Consider the following 23,260-nt stretch of genomic DNA (forward strand, 5'->3'; position numbering starts at 1 on the left):
TGCTCCTGCTGCTCTCTTTATCTGGAATTACCTTCCGCACTTTCTCTATGGCTTATGTAATTGATAATCTGTCTTAATTTAGATGGAAGCCTGTTATACATGTTATACAGTCAGTTTGTTGTTACTGGGTTCATTGGATTAATAAACATAATTTTGGAAAGTTGTGTAAGAAAGGAAATGCAGAACTGGAAGACGAGGTAGACAAGAAAGTTTTAAAGTGAATGACACTCTTACAAAGTGTTATTGTTAACACTTTCAAAAAAGAACATTTACAAACAAGGTACACTAGTGCCTCTGTCTTATTTTGTTGCCTGTGTCAAAGGGATTGGATATTGGCAAATAGTTTCCAGCAGTAAGCATTTAGGAAATTTGAAGATGCATGAAAGTAGGAGCTTTATATAATGTTGCTTTTTTAGCATAAAAAATGTTATTGATAATTCATAAGTAAATGTTGGAAATTTTCTTGATGTAAAGTAACTTTAAATGGGAAGGTCTTATTAGAGTTCTCTTTCTAATTTTTAATGTTTGTTTTCAACAGATTCTTGAGTGCATCGTGCGCTGGGTTCACAAGAGCTTGTTTTATATACATTTTAGTTAACTGACTATTTATAAATTAATCTTTTAAAAGTTTTGATTATTAAATGTGTGTGATTTATTACCTTAGGCATTTAAGTCCATGGTTGAACAAAAACAGTATTTTAATTTATCTCCGTTTGACAGTCAAAGAATTTTTTGCTATTGCTATTACGATGAGAAGGGTTTTTAATTTAGCATCTGTGTGGTGTAGTGGGAAAAGTACTAAGCTCAATGAGTTAAGTCCCTGAAACCTGTGTTCAGCTCAGCAAGGTTCTTACCCTCAGTTTTCTGATCTGTAAGTCAAGCTGTTTTTAGGAGAAAGGGTATAGCTCAATTGGTAGAGTGCATACTCAGCACACAAGAGGTCCCAGGTTCAATCCCCGGTACCTGCTCCAAGAGGAAATCAGTGGAAAAACCCAATTACCTGTCCCTCAGAATACAAACAATACAAGATAAGCTGTTTTCAGCTCTAAATCATGTAACTTTTTATGATTTGTAAATTTCTTTTTGTTTGTTTTTTAACATGACCCCAGTAGTAGTGTACTAAAAAGAGAAAAATGTGACGAAGAGGAGGAGAGAGGGAGATTTGAAAGAGGAAGAAAATTCAAAATGGATTCCAAGAGTAAGAAAAAAACTTTCTAAAAATGAAAATTATCCCGATTTTATTTTATGATGCTGAGTTTTTTTTACTTCATTAAATATTGCTTGAGTAACCATATTTAGTTACATACACTTGTTTTTCCACCAACAAAAGGAAAAGGAATTATGTGATTAATTAAACATCTGGGTTCTGGTCTGTGACTACCCTTAGGAACTATTAATTTTTAAGATTTTTATCTTGTTTTTACTAGAGAAGAATAACTACTATGTAATTTGGGTAAAGCTAATTGGAGCCTGAATTTCCCAGTATATCTTTATTCATTCTAGTTTTCCTCTTGACAAGTTGCACATAGATTAAAAAAAAAAATTTAAGACTCAGGAAGCACTTAATCTGAGCATCCCCATTCTTCCTTTCTGTTTGAACCCAGCACATTATAGACACTCAATGATACATACTAACTTCAGAAAAAATAAGCTAGTAAGGAAAGTTATCTGAAAGTATAGTAATAAGTATTGTCTCTATTCTCATGGCCCCTAGTATCTGCAGCCTCATTAATTGTTTTTCTTTGATACCTGTTTAGAAGATAAATAACTTTAGGTAAAAAATGTTCCCTAATAAAAATGGAGTAATTTTGATTTAAAAAAATTTTTTTTAATCAGGAATTGCCATTCTCTTGTTTATATCACTTTACTTGTGAAACTGTTTTAAATCTCAGAGTACTGCTTATGTTTGATTGCTATTTCAAATTGGAGAGAAAATGTATGAATGAGTGAATTTTTAGGTGAAAACTTTTTTCTTTAATATGAAAGTAAACATAATTGTTAAGAGGCGTGAAAGAAGAAAGTATACAAGACAGATACTGATTCAGTATACTAAGAAGCAACTGTCAATACATCTCTCTACCCCTTCACTGGAAGTATTCAAGCTGGACTTGACAGCCTTTTTTCCCCCTTTGTTTTGTAACTTTATCCTGATTTTAAATGATTAGTTTTTTTAAATCATATTAACTGTCTGGTGGGGTATTGCTTGATTTTTTTTTTCTTTTAACTAAGGTGGGAAGTAGGAAGGTCTGCCTCTATGGGCCTTGATCTTCCTTAGATGGAACTCCAACTTCTTACTCTTCAGCACATAGAGCTATCTGCTTAGCCTCTTGACCACATTGGCCAGACCTTAAAATGATACTCTCAAAAAGCTTTCTGTGCTGTGGAGGAAGAACACCTTTGGAAGTTTTCATTCTTAATCATATTTCTTTTATATTTTTTTACTGCTTTCATTTAAAATTTCTTTCTCAGGTTGCAAATGTTAACCACTATAAATAAGAATAGATTAAAAAACAAATCTCTTCTGTATAGCACAGGGAACTATATTCAATATCTTGTAATAACATTTAATGAAAAAGAATATGAAAACAAATATATATGTATATATATGCATGATGGGGACATTATGCTGCATACCAGAAATTGACATGTTGTAACTGACTATACTTCAATATAAGTAGGTAGGTAGGTAAGATAGGTAGATAGATCGATCGATCGATCGATCGATCGATAGATGGATCAATAGATAGAATTTCTTTCTCAGTAGTCAGCTTTGCCCCTTGTTAACTCAGGGACAATATGTAGTGGGACGTCTGCCTTTGTTAGATATTGTGTGTCATTGATGAGCCCAGTGCAGTTTTTCATTAGGATATTAGTGCAGAACATCTTATTATTAAATGCACTGTAAACCACACAGATGACCCTAGTTTACCCATTGTTTTACAAGATGCCCATTACACAGGGTGGAAAGAAGAAATGCTAAGCCCCCTGGTTTTTGGATTTGTAAACTGTTCTCCTGTCCTCCTGCAAGTTTTTGAAGGTGAGGATGTGTACATAGGTGACCAGTGTATAGAGCTTCTTTGGCCAATCTCCACATTAATGATGTTTTCTGGATAAACTTACCCAGATATGGTAGGGTGCATTCCTGTTCTTTTAGTCCAGACAGCTTTGTTGAGCCTGTGAGTAATACACACATGTGGGGTTTCCATCTCCTTCATGGTGAGTTTTTCAGTTTTCCTGGTGTATGAGGTGCACGTTCCATGGATGTGTTTGGGAATATTGGTAGTATATTCTCTGGTCATTCTCTTTTTAATGGCAGAATGGCCTTTTTCCTCTTACTTTGCTAGAGCTATACTACCTGGGACCTGGTAGGAAAGGAGGAACATGAGGGATGTTGCCAGGCTTGTTTTAAAAGGGTTTACTCCTTTGGAATGGAAATTGAATCTTTCTCATCAGTGGTACACATTACCTATCAGTGGTGCAAGTCCCTTTCAAAGAACTAAAATTCAGAAATATGTACCCGAGTCAACTCTTTACTGCAAGTCTCCAAAAGAAGCATGACATGTAGTCATACCACTCCTCTAAATCAGAACACAGACAAAACCTAAACTGGATATGGTCAAGCAATTTAAAGGAGACTGTAGTGTAATACTTTATTAAGATGAATAAACAATGTTCTAAGCCCTCCCTGAGCTGGGAGCTTGGCAGACATGGAGTTGCTTGGTGCTGGGAGGACTGCTTTCCACACTTCCGTTTCAGGATGCAGCCCATGCCATACAGCGCCTCAGCAGGCTCTGACACTTACTGGGCTCAGCTGTGGGCAGCTCTGTCACTGGACCAGTCCTGGAGTTGAATAGTTTTGGGACTGACCAGATATGGGCAAGACTTGCGACGCACTGCAGAAGTAAATAAGTAGTATGGGGAAAACAAAACAAAACCAAAAACAATGTCCTAGGCCCAATGACCATCAGGTATGTGTGTGAGGAAAACCTAGAGAGACAGAAAGTTCTTTTCCTATCCAGGCGTGTTGACAGGTAAAAGTTAATACTGTCATACTCAAAATGAGGAACTATGGACAGGGATTCATCTCTTCCTCTACTATACCTAGCTTTCAACCTGACCCATTAAGTAAGCACTTAATAAATTGAATTAGTGCTAAACTGTGTTTTACCAACATATTTTGATTCACTCTGTAAACTGTTTCTGTGGTACATGTAGGAGATAGGTATTATTTCTAGATAGTACTAAGTATCTCCATATTTTTGGCAGCATAACAAGAAATAGTAGTAGTAAATTAGGGAATAAAATCCTTGGGTACTTCTGGAGTTGGATGGTGGTGATGGTTGCACAGCATTGTAAGTGTACTTATATCACTAAGCTGTACACTTAAAAATGGTGTAGACGTTAAATTTTATATTACATGTGTTTTACCGCATTAAAAAATAAAACACTTTCTCTTGACACCCCCCTCCAAAAAAGCCTTTTGAATGCAAATTGGGCATGAATAGTAACATAGATGCTTATGTAATTATGTAGATGATTGCCTATAAAATATTTTATATACATTTCTCTCATTTATCAGTTGGTAAGATTTATAAGCAATACCTCCTTCATTACAGAAAGAGCTATGACAGAATTTGTATCATTTAGAATTTTATAAGAAAAATAATATCAGGACAGGTGATCTAGATAGAATTATTTTATTTTTAGTAATACAGATTTGCTGTACAGTCTATTTTGCACAAGTATTTATGGTACCAGTTAGCTCAACAGCAGTCAGTAAAAAGGGGAGTGGGGTCAGTACTACATGGAAGTTGTCCTGGTTTTTTTATAATTTTTCCTTGCCAAAGTGGGCTAGAATAGCAACAGAATGATTAAAATCTTCATTAGGAGCAAAGGCTTTAGCTTGACTGCTCCACATGTAAAGAGCCTTTCACCACTATATTAATAAGCCTAAAACTGAGTGCCTTCATCTAGGATTCCTTCCCCAGAGAGGTAAACCCCGAGCCTTGCACAGCTCTGAGCTCATGGCAGGCTGCGCATCCTCCTGGAGGCCCAATGCTGAGCTTTCTTACAGTTTGCATTTTCTCAGCACCCACAAGCCAGCAATTCCACTCATTATTTTCATGCATTTTTAGTGTTCCTTGAGGTGGTAGCCCGCTGCTCTGAGTGGCTTACGTGGCCATCTAATGTAACATATTTGATTTGTTTGGACTCTGATAACAAAGTTATATAGATTTTTCATAAGCTGTTATTTTTGGTACACAGTGTTGCATAAAGAGGATTTTTTTTTAGGAACTCACAGCAGAAATGTCTATACTTTTTAATAATATTACTGTAAATCAAATTATAAATATTAGTGTGTAGCTCTTACTGATTTTTGTTAGTTCTATTGAAAGAAACAGGTGACTTCAAGGGCCCAGGAATAAATTTCTGACCAAGTTCAGAACTCAGCTTTTCAGAGCTAGACAGTCCTTGAAGATGATTTCATTTTTTAAACAGCAGATTTCTTGCTGTTAGCTCGTATCCCTAAGACTATTTCAAGCAGTATCTCTTGATGATCCTGCCATGTTGGTTGTTCTCTTTGTTAGTGGATAATAAAACCTGAGGTATAGCCAAGAGAAGAAACTGTACCTTCAAAAGTGAAATTTTGAAAACTGTGCTTTCCTAGCAGTTTTTCTTTCATACTCCTCCTTCACCTTCCTCCATTTCTCCCTTATCCCACCCTCTGATTCTGGTAACCACAAGTCTGATCTCTTTCTGTGAGTTTGGGTTGTTTTTTAAGTTCCACTTATAAATGAGACCATACATTATTGTGTTTCTCTTGACTTATTTCACTTAGTATAATGCCTTCAGGTCCATCTATATTGCTGCAAATGTTAAAATTTTTTTTTAAGATAACTAGTCTGTCTTGTCCCCACCTCTTAAAAAAAATTTTTTTTTATATTTAGTGATTTGAAATGACATTCTCATCATATACTTTGGACTTGAGTCTATTTCTGGATTCTTTATTTTGTTCCATAGCTTCTCATTATGCTACCAAACTGCCTTGTAGATAAATACATCATCTTTTTTTATAATTGCTACTTTATATTTTATATTTGTGATCTTTTATTTTCTAAATAAAAAATTAATTTTGGTTGCTGTTTTTACTGTTCTGTTAAACTTTAAATCATACGTGAATTAAAATTTTATTTTTTCTTCCACTGAGTCTCTAAAACCAGTTATTCTGTGTCTGCTCATGAGCTCTTCTTTGGTCGGTGCTTTTCACTTCGGGAGTATTCGTGATTGACTGTATAACACTATATAACTCCGTAACTTCACCTCATTTGAAGAATTTTTTTTTTCTTTTCTAGCCTTTAATCTAGACAACGAACAACCAGATTATGATATGGATTCAGAAGATGAGACCTTATTAAATAGACTTAACAGAAAGATGGAAATTAAGCCTTTGCAATTTGAAATTATGATTGACAGACTTGAAAAAGCCAGTTCTAATCAGGTACTGTATCTTGTAAAAATGTCTCTTGTCTTAACAGTTAATTTAATTAGCAGCTTTATTTTGCATTTTCTTTAGACCTGAATATATTACATTTTATTGTCTCTTGAATTTCTTTTCCTGAGATCCTAGATTTTCTATTTATATAAAATATTCCTTGAACTGAATACTGAAGCGTACTTTGTTTGAGTAGAAATATTTAGAGTATGGTTCTGACTTTTTTCTTATTTGGTTATAAAAATACTAGTTACAGTATTGTAGTATCTTCCTGATCCTTTTCACAAGGATGTCTTTTTGGGGCTTCAGTAACTAAATTTGCTTGATTGGGTCTCTAAGGCAGACTTTTCATACCAAATCTTCCTTAGTTGCTCAGGTTTATATTAAGATACTCTTATCATTTAAAATGTATTTTAGTGTTACTTATTTATATGTTATTTAAATTTTTTAAGTGAAGGAAGATTTATTCACAAAGTAATAAAGAATTTTCTTCTGTGGGACATGATATTTATGGTAGAGAGAATTTAAAATGGTATGTCCCTCTGGAAAGCAATTAGGTAGCATATGTCAGGAACCTTAAAATACTCATACGTTTTGATTTAGTGATCCTTCCTCTAGAAATCAGCCCCAAGAAAAATAATTAGTGAAGATGTCAAAGATTTCTGAATAGGATGTTCAGAATAACTTACATGTTGGCTGGAATATTATATAGCCATTAAAAGCCATGATTTTGAAGAGTATCTGGTGCCACAGGAAGTTGCTCATTATATAATGTTAGGTTTCAAAAACAGGGCTCAGAATTGTTTAAGTGAAAAATTCTAAGGTTTGTTTAAAGCGTTTATATTTCTACATGTACACAGAATAAAAGAACAAGAAAGTACAACAAAATGCCCACAATGGTTATATTTAGGTGCTGGAATTATTGGTGATTTTTATGTTCTTTATTCCATTTTTCTATGTTTTCCAACTTTACCAAACATGTGTTGATATTACAATTAGATTTTTTAAATGAAACTATTTCTAAAAATAATTGTTGGTGTACCTTGCTGTATATTAATATGCTAGTTTTTTTAATGTAGTAAAGAGTTACAGATATAAATATATAAGCTTTTTACAGTAAACCGTTAAACTTTTTCACTGATTTACCTTTGCAAATTCATTACTTTTCCCTCAACTTCAGTTTAAGTCCTTTAAATCCCTGAGGCATTACCAACTCTTTAGAACATTTCCCAAACTTTTCCATTGTAAAATGACATTGCTGCATATTTTACCTTTCTGTGAGTCTCCCTCCCCCATTTTGATGGAAGATAATACCTAGGATACAATCTTTAAAAGTACATTAAAGCTGAATTTTGTAAAATTCAACTTATTTGGGGTTTTTTGAGAGATTATCTTTTTTTTATTGTCAATTTGTTTCAATTACCAAATTGATACTTATTATAATTAGTGCTCACAGTTTTCTTAATCACTGACATCATATAGTTTCAGTTTCTTCTTCTTTATGTGCAAATTTCCCTAGCAGTCCTAGGCTTGATCATTCTTTTGGTATTTCTACTATTTTTCATGATCGCTCAGAAGTTCTCATGGTGGCGCAAAGTACATCATCAGAAGCCTTCAGCTGTCTCTTCTGTAATTTGGTTTCTTTCATTCAGTTAGTCATACTTATTTCGTGCTCATGTGAACAAGACAAGTGACAGAAGCTCTGCCCTTGTGGAGCTTATCATCTGAGTGGACACAAGAAAAACAAAAAGCATGTAAACAATAAAATTAACTATCCGCTATAATCAGCACCTTCCTATTTTAGTTCTCTGCTCAGTGACAAGCTTCCGGGCCTAAAACAACTGGCTGGTTCTCAAGGCATGATAGTGTCTTCTTTCTGCAGAAGAGATGAAGGTGGAGGCTTTGTCATGGGAACAGGATAATGGCCTGATTCATAGAACCAGGGATTAAAGCTAGTTAAAGGCTGTCCTCATTCCAAGTCCCTGATCTGGGGATTCATGGATATCTTATTTTCCCCTTTTGAGGGCTATGATGGTACCAGATCCCACGGCAAGGAATTAAGTCCCTGGTTAAACCAACATTTATTAGGTTACTAGAGAAAGACATAAAAGACAGACTGAGGCAAAACTGCTGCCGCCTTTATTCTTCGGAAACTATTGCAGTGAAGCCATTATTGAAAACTCCTGTTCCCAGAGGCTGTGATTATTTTCAGTCCCCATCCTTTTATGAACTCTCTTCATTTCTTAAAACTGTCATCACCTCTGGTCTTTTGAATACAATTCATTCCCTTCTGGGTTTTTTAAAATTATTTTTTATGACCATTCCTTCTACTTTTCTTTCTTCATTCAACTCCTGAAAACATCAGGGTTTCTTGAAATTTTGTGCTTGGTATTCTTATCCTGAGCATTTTCAGGGTAATATCACCTCCACAAGCATTTTTGTAGGAATAATAATACATATTTAGCCTTGACCTCTTTCTCAAGCTCCAGGATTTTCTTTTTTTCTCTTTTTCTCCTGCCTGTTGGCATCTTGATCTAGATGGTCCACAGACATCTCAAGTTTAACCTTTCCCAGAATTTAACTTATTCTCTTAACTTCAGATGATCTGTATTTCTTTCTCAAGTGACTCCCAAAACTCAGAATCACGTGGGGTTTTTTAATCCCTTTCCTTTTTTCCCTAAATTTCTAATTCTGACTCTTCCTTGCACACCCTATATATTCCTTGAGTATTTTATCTTCAACGACCTCTTCTTTCATTTCTTCAAGCTTTTTCTCTTTGCCCAAAAATGTGCCAAGGGTCCCTATTTCCAAAAAGAACCCTTTCATTTGAGCCCATCTTTCTCAATAAACTAGCACCCTATGTCTCTCCTTTTTTTTTTTTTTTTTGGTCACAGGTAAATTTCAGAAGATAAGCCATATTGTTTACCTTTTACTCACACCACAATCCATTTCAGTTTACTGAAATTGCACTGATTAAGGTCATTGATGGCCTTCTAATTTTTACCCAGGAGCCTTTTTTCAGTCTGTGTCCTACTTAATATCCCTGTAGTACTGGATGTTGTTGACCTCTACATTTCCTGATTCTTTCCTTCTTTATCTCCTCTTCTGTTGCTCCTCTGCCTCTTACTTGTTGCTATTTCCTTTGGTATCTGTCCTCAGAATTCATTCTTGCACCTTAAGCTACCAGCACGGGCACTCTCAGATGGAGTTTTTTGTGGTTGTTCTCTGTCTTTACTGCACTGATACTCAGTCCCAAAGTTCTTATGTTGTTTTCTTCTTGTTGACAAGAAGAATTTCTTTGAGAATTGGATTTGTCGTAAAGTTTTCTTTGTTATCTTCCCCACAGCCTGTAGCACAATGATGGGCTGATACTAGTTGTTATTAGCTATTAATTGCTTAATTGACTATTTTATATAGAAAACCATTAATTTTATGTGTAATTTTTCATATATATATTTAAAATGTATTTATTGAAATTACTAGATCATGAATTTTGTATATAAGCAAATTAAATGATCTTTGACCTCGTGGAGCTAGTGGCAGTCTAGAAGAAGTAGAATTTTTGTCTCCCTATCCCCAAGCCCCCAAAATAAGTAAATCAAGTCAGTCAGAGCTCTCTTGGGAATAATAAATTTACCACAGACCCTTTTGCCAGTTAAGTAGTTTCCACTGCTTTCTAATAGAAGTGCTAAATGGTAGAACTTTTTTTCTTAGGGTATAAGGTAGTAGGATTATGATTTTGTGGATTTTTAATCATGTGACATAATTTGTGACCACCTTATCTGTAAGTAGTTTTTGCCCACTCATATATTTATGCTCTCACCACGATGGTACAAATACAGATACTAGTTGCCCTAGAATAGCTAGAGATAATTTTTACAGAATGACTAAAACCAAAATTATCCAATAAAATAAAAATTGGCTGTATGACAATATAAAAATAGCAGTTGACTGAGAAAATACTGCTAACACTGGAAAGTAAATCAGGTTCAGGACTGTGTATTGAGTTCTTATTACCTGAGACATAAAGAGGGTACTTGGTCATCAGGCAGAAGGACATCTAGCAGGAGCAAGAAACACCAGAAGAGGAAATCTGAGCCAGTGTTTTAATCCCCTGACACCTCCTGCAGGAGGATAGGAAGCAGTGTTATTTTGATAATGTTACAAAAGAAACTCACTACTACTCTAGTGGTTGATGGAAAGAGACTGTCTTCCTCCCACTCTAAGGTTAGATCACATTCTTGATTTAATTAGTGAAGGTTACAAATTTTTTTCAGAAGCAGAATGTCCAAACAGCTGAAGCACGTGTGGGGTATCACAGCATTTCTTCTCGTGGTCCCCAGAGCACGTGAAAGCTACCAGTGATGCTCTGATGCTCTCAGCATATGGTAGAATTTTATTAGATCCAGAAAGCTTGATTCTTATTCTGCCACTGTCCTTAAAGACTTTGGAAGTATACATCGCCACTCCAGAGAACTTCAGCCAACAGTGGGAAAATGTCCATTTAAAGTTGATGTTTGGAAATACTGGTTCTTTTGGTTTGGTCTCATGTTTCAGGCTCTGCCTCTCCACTTTAAAGACTAAGTTACTCAGCCTCTCACATGTAGTTAAGCTGGCTCCACTGAGATTTTGAGTAAACAAAGAAGGGCCAGTTACAGTTTTATTGCACTAAATGTAACTGTCACATGGACTAGAATACTTGAGTTGACATTGTCAGTGTATTCTCTTCCTGTGGTCAGACTGTCTTGGCAGCCAAATTATAATAAGAAACCAACTAATTAACCTTAGTAAGCACCATCATAGGACTGGAATTCCAATTTTTATTCCATGAAATTATACCAATATGAGAAATCAGATCATATCAAAAATTTATTTGATAAGTCATGCCTTCTTTAGATGAATTCATACAATTGGCAAATCAGTATGTTGATCTTAAAACTTCAGTAAGAATAATTTTCCCTTCATTTCCAACTTCTTAGGAGGTAGCTCAACTTGTTTTGAAAATGAATCTTCATCTCTAAAATGACCAAAGTAAAAGAAATTCGGATAACATTTCTTCAGCAAGGGTTCCCAGCCCTAAAACTCCATATTCTTTTTGTAAACTTCACTACAAATATGTGTAACCCCAATCCATCTTGCTAAAGCTGATTAGTCTCTCTGATTTTCACAAGCAGCAAGGAAACAGAGGTGACCAGCAAATTTTTACAAACCTTAGTTTGAGATATGTCAGTATATATTGGCTGCATTGATAAAGGAGAGAGAGAGATCCCTGAGATACCAGTGTCAGAACCCCTAGGGAAGCCATCCTAGGGCCACTGACCCAGACGTGACAATGTCATTGGCAGAATGAGTGTTGAGAACGAGGGTTCTCTAGTATTTAATCAGCTTTGTTAGAGGAATTGCTTTTATATGTAATTGGTACAAGAAATTCAAAATTGCATAGTACTGAAACTTCAGGAAACATACTGTTTGTCCTTTCACAGTTTCAAAGGAGGCATGTTATATTTAGTTACAACATATTAGAAAATATTCATCTTTTATTTTGGAGGGAGGTAAAAAGAAACCACCTGTATCTTTTAGCTCCTGTTGAAAAACAAAAACAGAGAAAGAAGACCGTTGAAGACCAGTAGATCCTCCAATGTGTGGAATCGCAGAATATCAGAATTTTGAAGGACCCTGGACGTCTTCTAGTCTAAGATTTACTGAAGCATACATAAATCTACTGTAGTCTTCCCAACTATCATTCATCCAGGCTTCTTAAAAATTCTAAGTGATGGAACTTACTGTCTTTTAGGGCAAAATTTTAATTTTGATAAGTCTTATTAATAAATTCTTTGTTAGATTGAATTATGTTTTCTGCCATCATGATATCTGATCATAATTGTTAGACTGGTTGCATTTTTTCCTATAGGTGTAGTTTCATTTTGGGTTTTTTTAAAACACTGTAGTCAATGACATTTTTTATTCTTCATTTAGCTTGTAACACTTCAAGAAGCAAAACTACTGCTAAATGAAGATGATTACCTTATTAAAGCTGTATATGACTACTGGGTGAGGAAACGTAAAAACTGCAGGGGACCATCCCTCATTCCTCAGATAAAACAAGAGAAAAGAGATGGCTCTACCAACAATGACCCTTATGTTGCCTTTCGGAGGAGAACAGAGAAAATGCAAACTCGAAAGGTAATGTGCAAATTAGATTTAACTAAATGTACCTTGATAGTATTTAAGACCAATGTTTTTTCCTGCTAATAACTTGAATAATTTTAAATAATTTGAACATAAAGGGAAGCTAACGACATTGTTGAACTTTATGTTAGAAATCCTGCTCTTCAGTTTCTTCTATTTGCCAGTTGTTTGCAATGTTTATTTAATACCTATGAACTTTACAAATCTATTGGTCATACAATTTTAGGCTTGCAGTTAAAGTGATATGAAGAAATTCATGTTATGAGAAAACTCAGGAGTTTTGACTTCTTCAGTAAACTGTACATTTTAGACCTGTCCTCTGGGAAGCTTAAGAGTTCCTTTGAAACCATATTCTAAGTCATGCGTGTGAAAATGGGCTTTACCCCTAACTACTGTGGGGTCATGGGAAGTAGGGAAAGGTTCGTATTCAAGCTTGTTCTGCCAACAGTCAGAAGCAACACAGTGGAATCTTTTTCTCCTTTTCTGAGTTGTCAGTTGTGTCGGATTTCAAATTGACAAACTTATCCCCATCTGGCTTTCAGAAGCAGTGTGAGCCAGAATTTTAAGAGAAACAGGGTCTCATGCTATGGAATGATGTGGTATAGAAGAAAGCATTATTTCAGTGGAGTGATCACTGCCTTCCATTTCTCATAATTAATAGTAAACATCAGACATGCTAACACATTCTCCAACATTGCAGAATACTAGGAACATATAAATGTAAAAACCATGAGGTATTATAATTGGAGACAAAGCGTTTTCAGTGGATTCCTGTTTCTCCTAACATTGAATGCTTGTCCTTGTCAGCTGTTAATGTAACAACTGTGAAGCATAACAGCTGCCAGGGATAGTGTATTTTAGGGAAAACTCTCCTAGTGGTTAACAACCAGAGTTTCTGTAACTTTTGGATTTCTCAAGTGTAGATGACATCTCCTAACCCAGGCTGAGTTTTCAGTTTGGTGTTTTGGTTCTTAGCTAAGGAAATACTAGATATTTTATGAAGATTTAGTGCCTTGCTTAGCAAAGACTATAATGAGATAAGTTTGTAAATACAGTAAAGCTTTACAAATATGGACACGAGAGACACAACATTGTAAAATGATTATAAATCAATAATTAATGTTAAAAAAGTATGGACACGAGGAAGGTGGTTTATCTGGACCATTGAAAAATCTGAACTACCAATTGCTTTTTTAAAAAAATGTAATTGGTTCAGATGCTTTGCAAAACATAGACTTGAGTAATGTCTTTTGAAGGAAAAGTACTGTTGGGCTTCTTTTAATGAATAGATATGAAGTACTTGAAAATTAGCAGTATTTATTGACATATAAACAATATTTCAAGCCCAGGTTTAAATACGTTTCATCCTTAAATAGATTAAATCACTATTTTCTGACCAGTGTGTTTGAGAATTGCGAGTAACAGATTCCTATGTTTAGGCATTTCTCCATTGTGTAATAACTAGGCCAGCATTTTCCTGACACTCTGATTCCTACCTTTTATCTGTTACTTTCATCTTCCTCTCCAGGGTGGCACATTTTCTTTCCCAGTGGTCTTTTTATTCCTCTGTTTTCAGTTGTGGGACCAAAGACTATTCCCCTTCATGCACGCTATTGCTACTTAGAAATGTTTATGAATTTCAAAATGAGAAAGTTGGGAAAGCAGTCAAGAATGAATACTCCCTAGGTGTTCAGGAGGTGGTCAGGCAATGGAATATGCAAAAATGAATACCAGCTAACAAAGGTTCTCTGCTTCCTTGTCTATTCCCACAAACTTTAGAACATTTGTATAACTGAATGCAAAAGCTAAAGTAAAGGACTTCTGGAATATTTGCTTGGAAGTCTAGAATTTAATTTTAATCATGAAACTAATGTTTAATTAGGACATTCTTCAATGAGATAGTGTTAAGCCTGTCTGAATGCACTGAGTGGGAAGTCTTGAATCAGCATATACATTTAATGCCATTTGCAATAACATGGATGGACCCTAGAGATTGTCATTCTAAGTGAAGTAAGCCAGAAAGAGAAAGAAAAGTACCATATGATATCACTTATGTGGAATCTAAAAAAAAAAAGAAGAAAAAAGACACTATGAACTCATCTACAAAACAGAAACAGACTCACAGACATAGTAAACAATCTTACGGTTACCAGGGAAAGAGGATGAAAAAGGATAAATTTGGGAGTTTGAGATTTACAAGTGTTAGCCACTATGTATAAGAATATATTTTTTAAAAGTTTCTGCTGTATAGCACAGTGAACTGTGTTCAGTATCTTGTAATAACCTTTAATGAAAAAGAATATGAAAACAAATATATGTATGTATTTGCATTACTGGGACATTGTGCTGTACACCAGAAATTGACACATTGTAACTGACTGTACTTGAAAATACATACATACATACATACATACATACATAAACAAATAACTAGCTAGCTAGCAAGCTGCAGAAGTACACCAGAAATTGACACAACACTGTAGACTGACTATATGTCAAAAATAAAATAAAATTTTAAAAAGAAAACAAAGCATATACATTTCATATTTTAACCCCATTGGTAAAACTGTTAGCATTTGTGCCATCTCTCCTCCCTCCGTGTAGCCCAGAAGAAGCAAGATAGACAAATAGAAGAGGAAACTCCCAGGGTAGTGGTTCTGTCTGGCTGCACCTGTGAATTATCCTTGATTTAAGATCTACAGTTAATCCTAAACTGCAACAGTTTGAGAACCACTTCTCTAGAGATTCGGCAGTAGGTCAGAACTATAATAAGTAACTGGAATAGGAAAATAGGAGTTGGCTCTGAGCCAAGACATTGTAAAGAACGGTAAAGGGAGTGAGTGAATTTGAATACAGGGAGTAGGGCCGTCTTAAAAGCACACAAAAGATGTCAGTATGAACTTAACGGTTTTTAATATTGATACAGCTAGAAATAGATATAGATCTGTGCATGTGTATGTACATACATATATTGCAGACTTATTTCCTAGCTCTCTTTGCTGAGAGGGTGTAGAAGCAATTGCAATAGCAATGGTCATGCCTAGCATGTAGATCTTGATTTTAGATACCATTTTCCATTAAAAGGAACCAGGGCTCCTTAGGAGAGTGGTTGATTCCAGGTCTGTGGCTGGGAAAGTATAAAGATAAGCTTGGAACATTTGGCTTTGCTAGAAAATAAGAATGTGATTGAAGAATGTTGGAGCCGTGTCAACAGGACTCAGGAGCCAGCTTAAAAGGGGGCTCTGTCGATCAGATCTGGGGAATTTTATGTGTCAAAATAAATAAAATAATGGATTATAACCCACAGAGTAACCCATGAGTCCATACTGATATAAATGGATAGATGGATGAGTGACTAATTGATTAACAGATTGATGGATGGATGGATGGATGGATGGATAGATAGATAGATAAAAGGAAAAGATACACTTTTCCTTAGCATGAATTTCCACCTTACGAAAGTCAGTGGAATGATGTGTTCAGAAATCACCATTTGGAAACCGCTATGGTAATTAATTATTTCTGGCAAGAGTTAGAATTAAAGGATACTTAACAAATGGGGGAAATATGATGAGAAACAGGATATTTATATAAATCTCACAGCATACTTTTTAATTTAAAAACGGCAAAATAGTAATTTGACTAGAGATACCTAGCATATACCGTCTTAATCAAGTGATCAAAGTAAACATAGCAGTAATGGGACAAATAGATATCATATAATTCCTGATATGATGAATGAGGGACACAGTATCACCTCTGTGATGGTCCTGTCAGAAGTACACAATGTGAATTTAATTGTGGAAAAACATCAAAGAAATCCAAATTGAGGAACTTCCTGCAAAAATAATGGCTTCTACTCTTTAAAACTGTCAGGGTCATGATCACCATGGAAAGAACTATTCCAAATTATAGGTGATCGAAGAGACATGACAACTAAATGGAATTATAGCAACTATATTTCTTGTTGTGAAAGACATTAATGGGACAATTGGTGAAATAACAAAGTAAATTAGATAGTAGTATTTTATCAGTGTTAATTTCCTGATTTCAGTAGTGGTACCATGATTGTATAAGAACATATCATTGTTTTTAGAAAATACACATTAACATGTTTAGGGGATAAAAGGGCATTATATCTTCAACTTTTCTTGAAAAATTTTTAAAACACTCCTGCTAATTTATATATGTGCATATATGTTTCTATACATACATGTATATGTGTCTTAGTCCATTGGAGCTGTTGTAACAAAAATATAAGAACTGGGCAATTTAAACATTTATTTCTCAGTTCTGGAGGTTGAGAAGTCCAAGATCCAGGTACCATCAGATATGGTGTCTGTTGAGGGCCCACTTCCTGTTTCATAGATGATCATCTTGCTGTGTCCTCACAAGGCAAAAGGGACAGAAGAGCACTCTGGGGTCTCTTTTATAAGGGCACTAATCCATTCATGTGGACTCCACCCTCATGACCTAATCACCTCCCAAAGGCCTCATCTCCAAATACTATAATATTTCGTGGGGGTTGAGGGTGGTTACGATTTCAACATAAGAATTTTCAGGGGATGCAGACATTCAGTCCATAACAATGTATACATACATACACACATACACACATACATAAAGATGGATACATAAAGCAAATGTAAAATGTTGACCTTTGGGGAATCTGGATAACATATAGGAATTCTTTATACCATTTTTGTAAACTTTTTTTTTGTAAATTTGAAATTATTTCAAAATAAAAGGTTAAAAAAAAGTAGAGCTGAAAGGGCAGGACTGGGGAAAAGAAAAGTTAGGATGGGTTAGTTATTTGGGCCTAAAGAGAACAGGAAATGAACGGGTAGGAAAGGGTAGAAGCATGTAGTCCAAGAGGAACACTTAGTGAAGAAGGGGGCAGCTTTAAAAGGTTCTGGTGCACTTTTGGTTCAGCTGGCATGTAGCCTTGTATTGTTATTTATCTTTTGAATCTGTATGTCTCTCATTCTTGTTAGACTTTAAGCCTTTTGAGAATAGGGAAAACATGTGCAGTACCCTGCACAGAGTGGGCACTTGTAATATTTGCTCTTAGTAATGTTAATTTGGTTTTTTCAGTTGGAAGGTATTATTGCTGCCTGTTTACCAAAAAAAAAAAAAAATTTTTTTTAAACTTAAAACCATGCTTTAAATTTTGCCTTTTGTCACAGTACTGAAGGAGGAAAAAAATAGTAATTTCCTTCGGATAAGATAAAAGGATGATTTATTACTATAGCATTTTTTAATATTCAGTATACACTACTTTAATGGGACTTAGTTTAGGTAATGTTTTCTAAGTAATGATTAATTTTCAAATATAGATTACACAAGAGAATAAAGTAAAACTTTGAATATTTGTCAAGTTTCTTTTTTTTCTCAATAATCCTCCAGTATGAAACCTGGCTTTTGTTGGGTTCTTTCTAATGTCATATTGCATTAAATAAAGTTGAGGATGGAAAGCTTGCTTAACTGCAGTCTCTCTGGACATACAGAATGAGAGATGGTAGAAGTCTATTTTTAAACAACTAGTTCCATGTCTAATATAAATATTCTGTGTCTGAGTGAACAAAATATTTTATATGAATAGTAACTTTTATATGCAAATAGATGCTGCTAATTACAACGGAGACTTCTGGTCAGTAGGACTTTTACTTGTGTTTGTTCAAGTTACTTCTTACACTTCAAAGTAAGAACTGGTGAAATTCAGAATTTTCACTAGATATCTTTTCTGCTCTGCAGTGAGGTGTTAATACATTGAAGCATGATAATCCCATTCCTTGAGCTCCTTTATATCCCATATTCAGCTTTATATTTGATTTTCTGAGGTAAAGCTTTGCTTGTCATTGTGAATGTTTACACTGTAGTATTTTGAACCTTTCAGCCCCCAGTTTATAGAGCTGGATGGATGGATAAAGACTCATTTTGGCTATTTTTAGGCAACCTTGATTTGACAGAACTGTTTCTATCATTGGAAATTACCTTGTAACATTATGAAAAGATTACATTTTCTGATAGAGTAGGTTTGTTTCAAGCAGACTTTTAAAAATTTGTTTACATTGGAATTATCCCTTCTATGTCATTCTGTTTTTTCAACAGCTGTCAGCATTTTTTCTATTTATTGATCTATTTGCTGATACTCTTATTTTCAGAGTTAAATAGATTCTCTTATGTAGTTGCTGTTTAGATTTTTTTTTTTAACATTTGGCTTTTATAGAATGAATCTGAATCTAAGATTTTGTTGCATGAATCTGGAAATGTGGACAATTGGATTGTTTATTCTTCTGAACTTGTTATTTTCAATAGAATCGTAAGAATGATGAAGCCTCTTATGAAAAGATGTTGAAACTGAGACGAGAGTTTAGTAGAGCCATAACAATTTTGGAAATGATTAAGAGAAGAGAAAAAACAAAACGAGAATTATTGCACTTAACCTTAGAAGTTGTGGAAAAAAGGTAAGATTGCTTCTATTACCTAGCAGTAACAGCTTTAGTCAAATGATGGGCAAAATATAACCAAATTTAAGCTTTAAACAATTGAAATTAATTCTTGAACAAAATGTACATTTTTTTAAGTTGTGATTACTAGGTTTTTAAAATCAGATTAAGTTATCAATTTGGGTTGCAAATTTAGGGGACACTTTTGTGTGTAGTATAGATCCTCTATTATACTTATCTTTTTTTTTTTTTGGCAGAATCATTGAATTGTATTTAGATAAGAACTCAGAGATCATTTTGTCCAATTCTCTGTATTAAAGTTTCTGTTAAATAGCATTTGAGAGAAATCAATGTTTAATTGATTTTATTTTCTGATTAGTTAGGAAATAATTATTTCAGTGCCTTTTGAAAATATGTTTTCTGATGTGTATTAATCCTTTTTATACATAATTAAATAGACTGTGCTAAACCAAACAAAATTTTATGTTTCCTGAGGTAAGCATTCTAAACATCATTTCCCATTGCTTGAAAATATAAAATATATGAGAAATCTTCATCTTCTGTGTACCTTAGAGATTTGGTTGTGGGGGGTGTTTATTTCATTTTTCTAAATCCTAAACATGAGTTTCTTTATTCTTGTAAGTTTTCTCTCAAGAATAATCTGATTAATTGTTGATTCTATTTGATTAGCTGTGTTCCAGTTAAGTGAAGTATCAGTGGTCTTTTTCATTTTTAAACTGTAACATTTTGTTATATATTATTTCCTTTTCAAGATATCATTTGGGAGACTATGGTGGTGAAATCCTTAATGAAGTGAAAATCAACAGATCAGAAAAAGAGTTATATGCCACTCCAGCAACTCTTCATAATGGAAATCATCACAAAGTCCAAGAATGTAAAACTAAGGTGAGTATCTTCTGGGGAGAAGTATGGTAATTCTGAGCAGACAATTGGTTTCTGAAGTTGTCTTACAATAGTTTGGCTAAGGAAGAAAGTTATTAACATGTAATGAGTTCTTTCTTTTTGTCAAGCACTTTGCCAGGAATTTTTACATACATGTTGATTCATTAATCCTTATAACAACCCTTTAAGATAGATTTTACCTCTGTGTGACTTCCAGATCATGTAATTATTAAGTGGCAGATTCGAGGTTTCAGTCCAGGTCAAACACCGAGGACCATGTGCTTTCAACTAAGCTTTCTGCTCCCTAGAGAATAAGGGTAATTAAAGCTTAGTTATTATCACTAGCCTTAGCAAATCCTGCATCATAGTGGCAGACATCAAAATCTAAAATTAAAATTTTCTTCATTGAGACTATTGAAAATTCTTACTGTCATCACCATTGCCAGAACCAACATTTATCAGTTGCTATCTTTCATGATTTGAAAAAGTCCTATAACTTCTAGATCACAGTTTCTTCCTAATAAAGAGCCAAGCTCATGAAAACTTGTGATTAGTTTCTTAGCCTGAAGAATTATAGTCATTATTCACTTGGTACATTAAAGTATTCAGTTGAGATATACAAAAGTTAATAAAATCTTTAAGGAGCTTAGGTTTAAAAAAGAAACAGGGATTGACTAAGAATTTAGACAATAGACCTCTACTATGTAGCAGGATTTTAAAAGTGACTTAGGGTGTTTGTGGAAAATTCATCTTTTAAAAATGTATACAATCTTCATTTTTCATGGGTTTATTCCTAAAGGTCACAGAAGAATGCGGAGCAGGAAGACTCCTTCATTATTCAACTCATGTCAATTCAAACGCCAAAGTTCTTTCTTATTAATCACAGGCATCTAGCCCATGTACCTGATTCCCTTTAAGTCACACTTGCTTCTATAGCCACGAACAACGCAATAAATGTCATTTTGTAAGATTTTTTAAATCCATTTTTTAATAAATCAATGCTTTTCCTAGGTATATTATTGGTAGACATGAAAATCTCAACCCCCAAATTACAAAATCAACCTTTATTATATATTGACTCTTACTTTAGATCATCTATAAGATTAAACACTCACCCTGTTTATATACTAATTTTAGAAATATGGTTTCATCCATTGTTCTACTCCATTTCACATAGAGAACTACATTTACTTTGTCATACATCCTACCTTAAATACAGGTAGTTTGTTAGAAGCTGTAGGTTTCTTTTTGATGTCATAACTACACCCATTATATGAAACCATTTATATCTCACCGAGTAACTTGACATTTAAGCAACATTTTCATTATGTGTGCCATTTTTGACCCTAAAGTAGTTTTAACAGAAATCTGGGATACATGGAGAAATGTGTAACTTTCATAGTGCTTGTACTTTGGTGCTTAGAACAGTCATTTTCAAACTTTTTAAAGTAGTAGGTCCCTGTTTATTAAAAGGAATGCTGGTATATTAGAACAGATAGAACAAAGCTGCCCTGCTGAGGAGAGATGGGAGCTAGAAACCCACTGCGTCAGTCAGTGTCTTTGCCAAAAAGCCTCTCATGTGCCTGCCACCACAAAAACTCTGGGGTGCTTGAGAACAGTATTGCTCAGCTGAGGCATAATTGTTCAATCTAAAAAGTGAAATTTTTTTTCTAGTTAATAAGCTTATTTTTTTCAAAAAATTACCCCACACACACATAGACATTTTTAAAAATTGGAAATAAGCATAGAAATGAATTAATGAATTTATAATCTAGTTGAAGTCATTTTAAAAATAAAAATAGTTACTAATTTTCATCATTAGTACAGTAGATTTAAATAAAATTAAAATTGAATTTAAATAATTTTAAAATGCTGGATTACACAATAAGAGCAGTTTTTAAAAAGCACCAACATCTTAGTTTAAGTATTAATAATAATATAAAAAGCAAATTTAAGTGCCACGATTATTTCTCATTATAATTTGCAAAAGCAAAACATTTTTCAATTTATGATCACATAATTTTTGCATATTAAAGCCATAAAATAAAATCACCTCCTGGGTAAAAATGTATGTTTTTCAAAGACCAGTATAGTTTTTTGTGATTTCTAAAATGATTTTCATTTTTTCCTTTTGGGGGAAAAATCGTCATGTAAACAGCATCCGCATCATTTGTCTTTGAAAGAAGAGGCTTCTGATGTGGTTCGTCAAAAGAAGAAGTACCCAAAGAAGCCTAAAGCAGAGGCTTTGATAACTTCTCAGCAACCCACTCCTGAGACATTGCCTGTGATCAATAAGAGTGACATTAAGCAATATGACTTTCACAGCTCAGATGAAGATGAATTTCCACAGGTGCTTGTTTTAAAACTATTTTAAAGACATTCTCTTCTAGTCCTTTATGTTGCTATATTTTAAAACATAATTGACATCTTAGAGTTTGACTCTTGCTTTCTTCATCTAATGTTATGACATAAACATCTTCCATATTATTTATGTAGTTACTGAAGTGGTATTTGCTTTCTGTTATTTTTCCATCAGTTGGATAGAGTTTATTCTATTGTGGAGCATTTAGGTGGTTTTCAGTTTTCCCTTTTATACAAATAAGCATCTCTACCTCTTCCCTCCATATTTAACATAGATTATTAGAAATAGAATTACTGAACTAAAGATTGTAAATATTTTAAGACATTTAATACATAATTTAAATATTCACCAACAGTAATTCCCTTTTTACCACATTCCACCAGCATTGTATTTTACAACTTTTAATGTAAATTTTGTTACTTTGTTTAGCAGTAAACTGTTTGATTCTAAAGAAGGTTTAGAACTAGTTCAAGTTTTAACTTGTGAAAATAACTCTGGTTTATATTGCAACAGTTTTATAGCAAAAAATATGTATTGTTTAGCACTTGGTCTAGCAACACCCTCCTTTTTTGTTTTGCATATGGTATAGGCAAAGAGAATTAACAAACGAGCTTTGTCATGTTTTAACATCTGACTTTGCTTTAGAAAATGTTTTTAAACCAACATGACATGTTTGGAAGCAAGATAGTTTATGAAACACTTTGTTGTTGTAGCTATTTAAGATCCAGAGTTTATATAAAATGTATTCACTTTGGCTGATTATATTATTTTTACTCTTTTTTTCAGTGATTTGGTTTTTCTACCCCAGATATTTTAGCATTCATATACATTGTAACAAATGCATAGAAATGTGTTTAATTTAGC

At 34.0% G+C, this 23,260-nt stretch overlaps 1 protein-coding gene across 2 annotated transcripts in view; it reads left to right on the forward strand.

Annotated features, from left to right (window-relative positions):
- EPC2 (enhancer of polycomb homolog 2) overlaps window positions 1–23,260 on the forward strand; it is a 96,531-nt gene that overhangs the window by 55,427 nt on the left and 17,844 nt on the right. Inside the window, exons 3-7 of one of the 2 annotated variants that reach the window (XM_006196146.4) lie at window positions 6,354–6,499; window positions 12,470–12,676; window positions 19,001–19,149; window positions 19,905–20,037; window positions 22,193–22,384. In XM_006196146.4, coding sequence (XP_006196208.1) covers window positions 6,354–6,499; window positions 12,470–12,676; window positions 19,001–19,149; window positions 19,905–20,037; window positions 22,193–22,384 — 827 coding nt within the window. The remainder of the gene's footprint in view (window positions 1–6,353; window positions 6,500–12,469; window positions 12,677–19,000; window positions 19,150–19,904; window positions 20,038–22,192; window positions 22,385–23,260) is intronic. The other variant, XM_015245025.3, reaches the window with a different exon arrangement.

Source organism: Vicugna pacos, chromosome 5, assembly GCF_048564905.1.
Source record: "Vicugna pacos chromosome 5, VicPac4, whole genome shotgun sequence".
NCBI classification, from domain to species: domain Eukaryota; kingdom Metazoa; phylum Chordata; class Mammalia; order Artiodactyla; family Camelidae; genus Vicugna; species Vicugna pacos.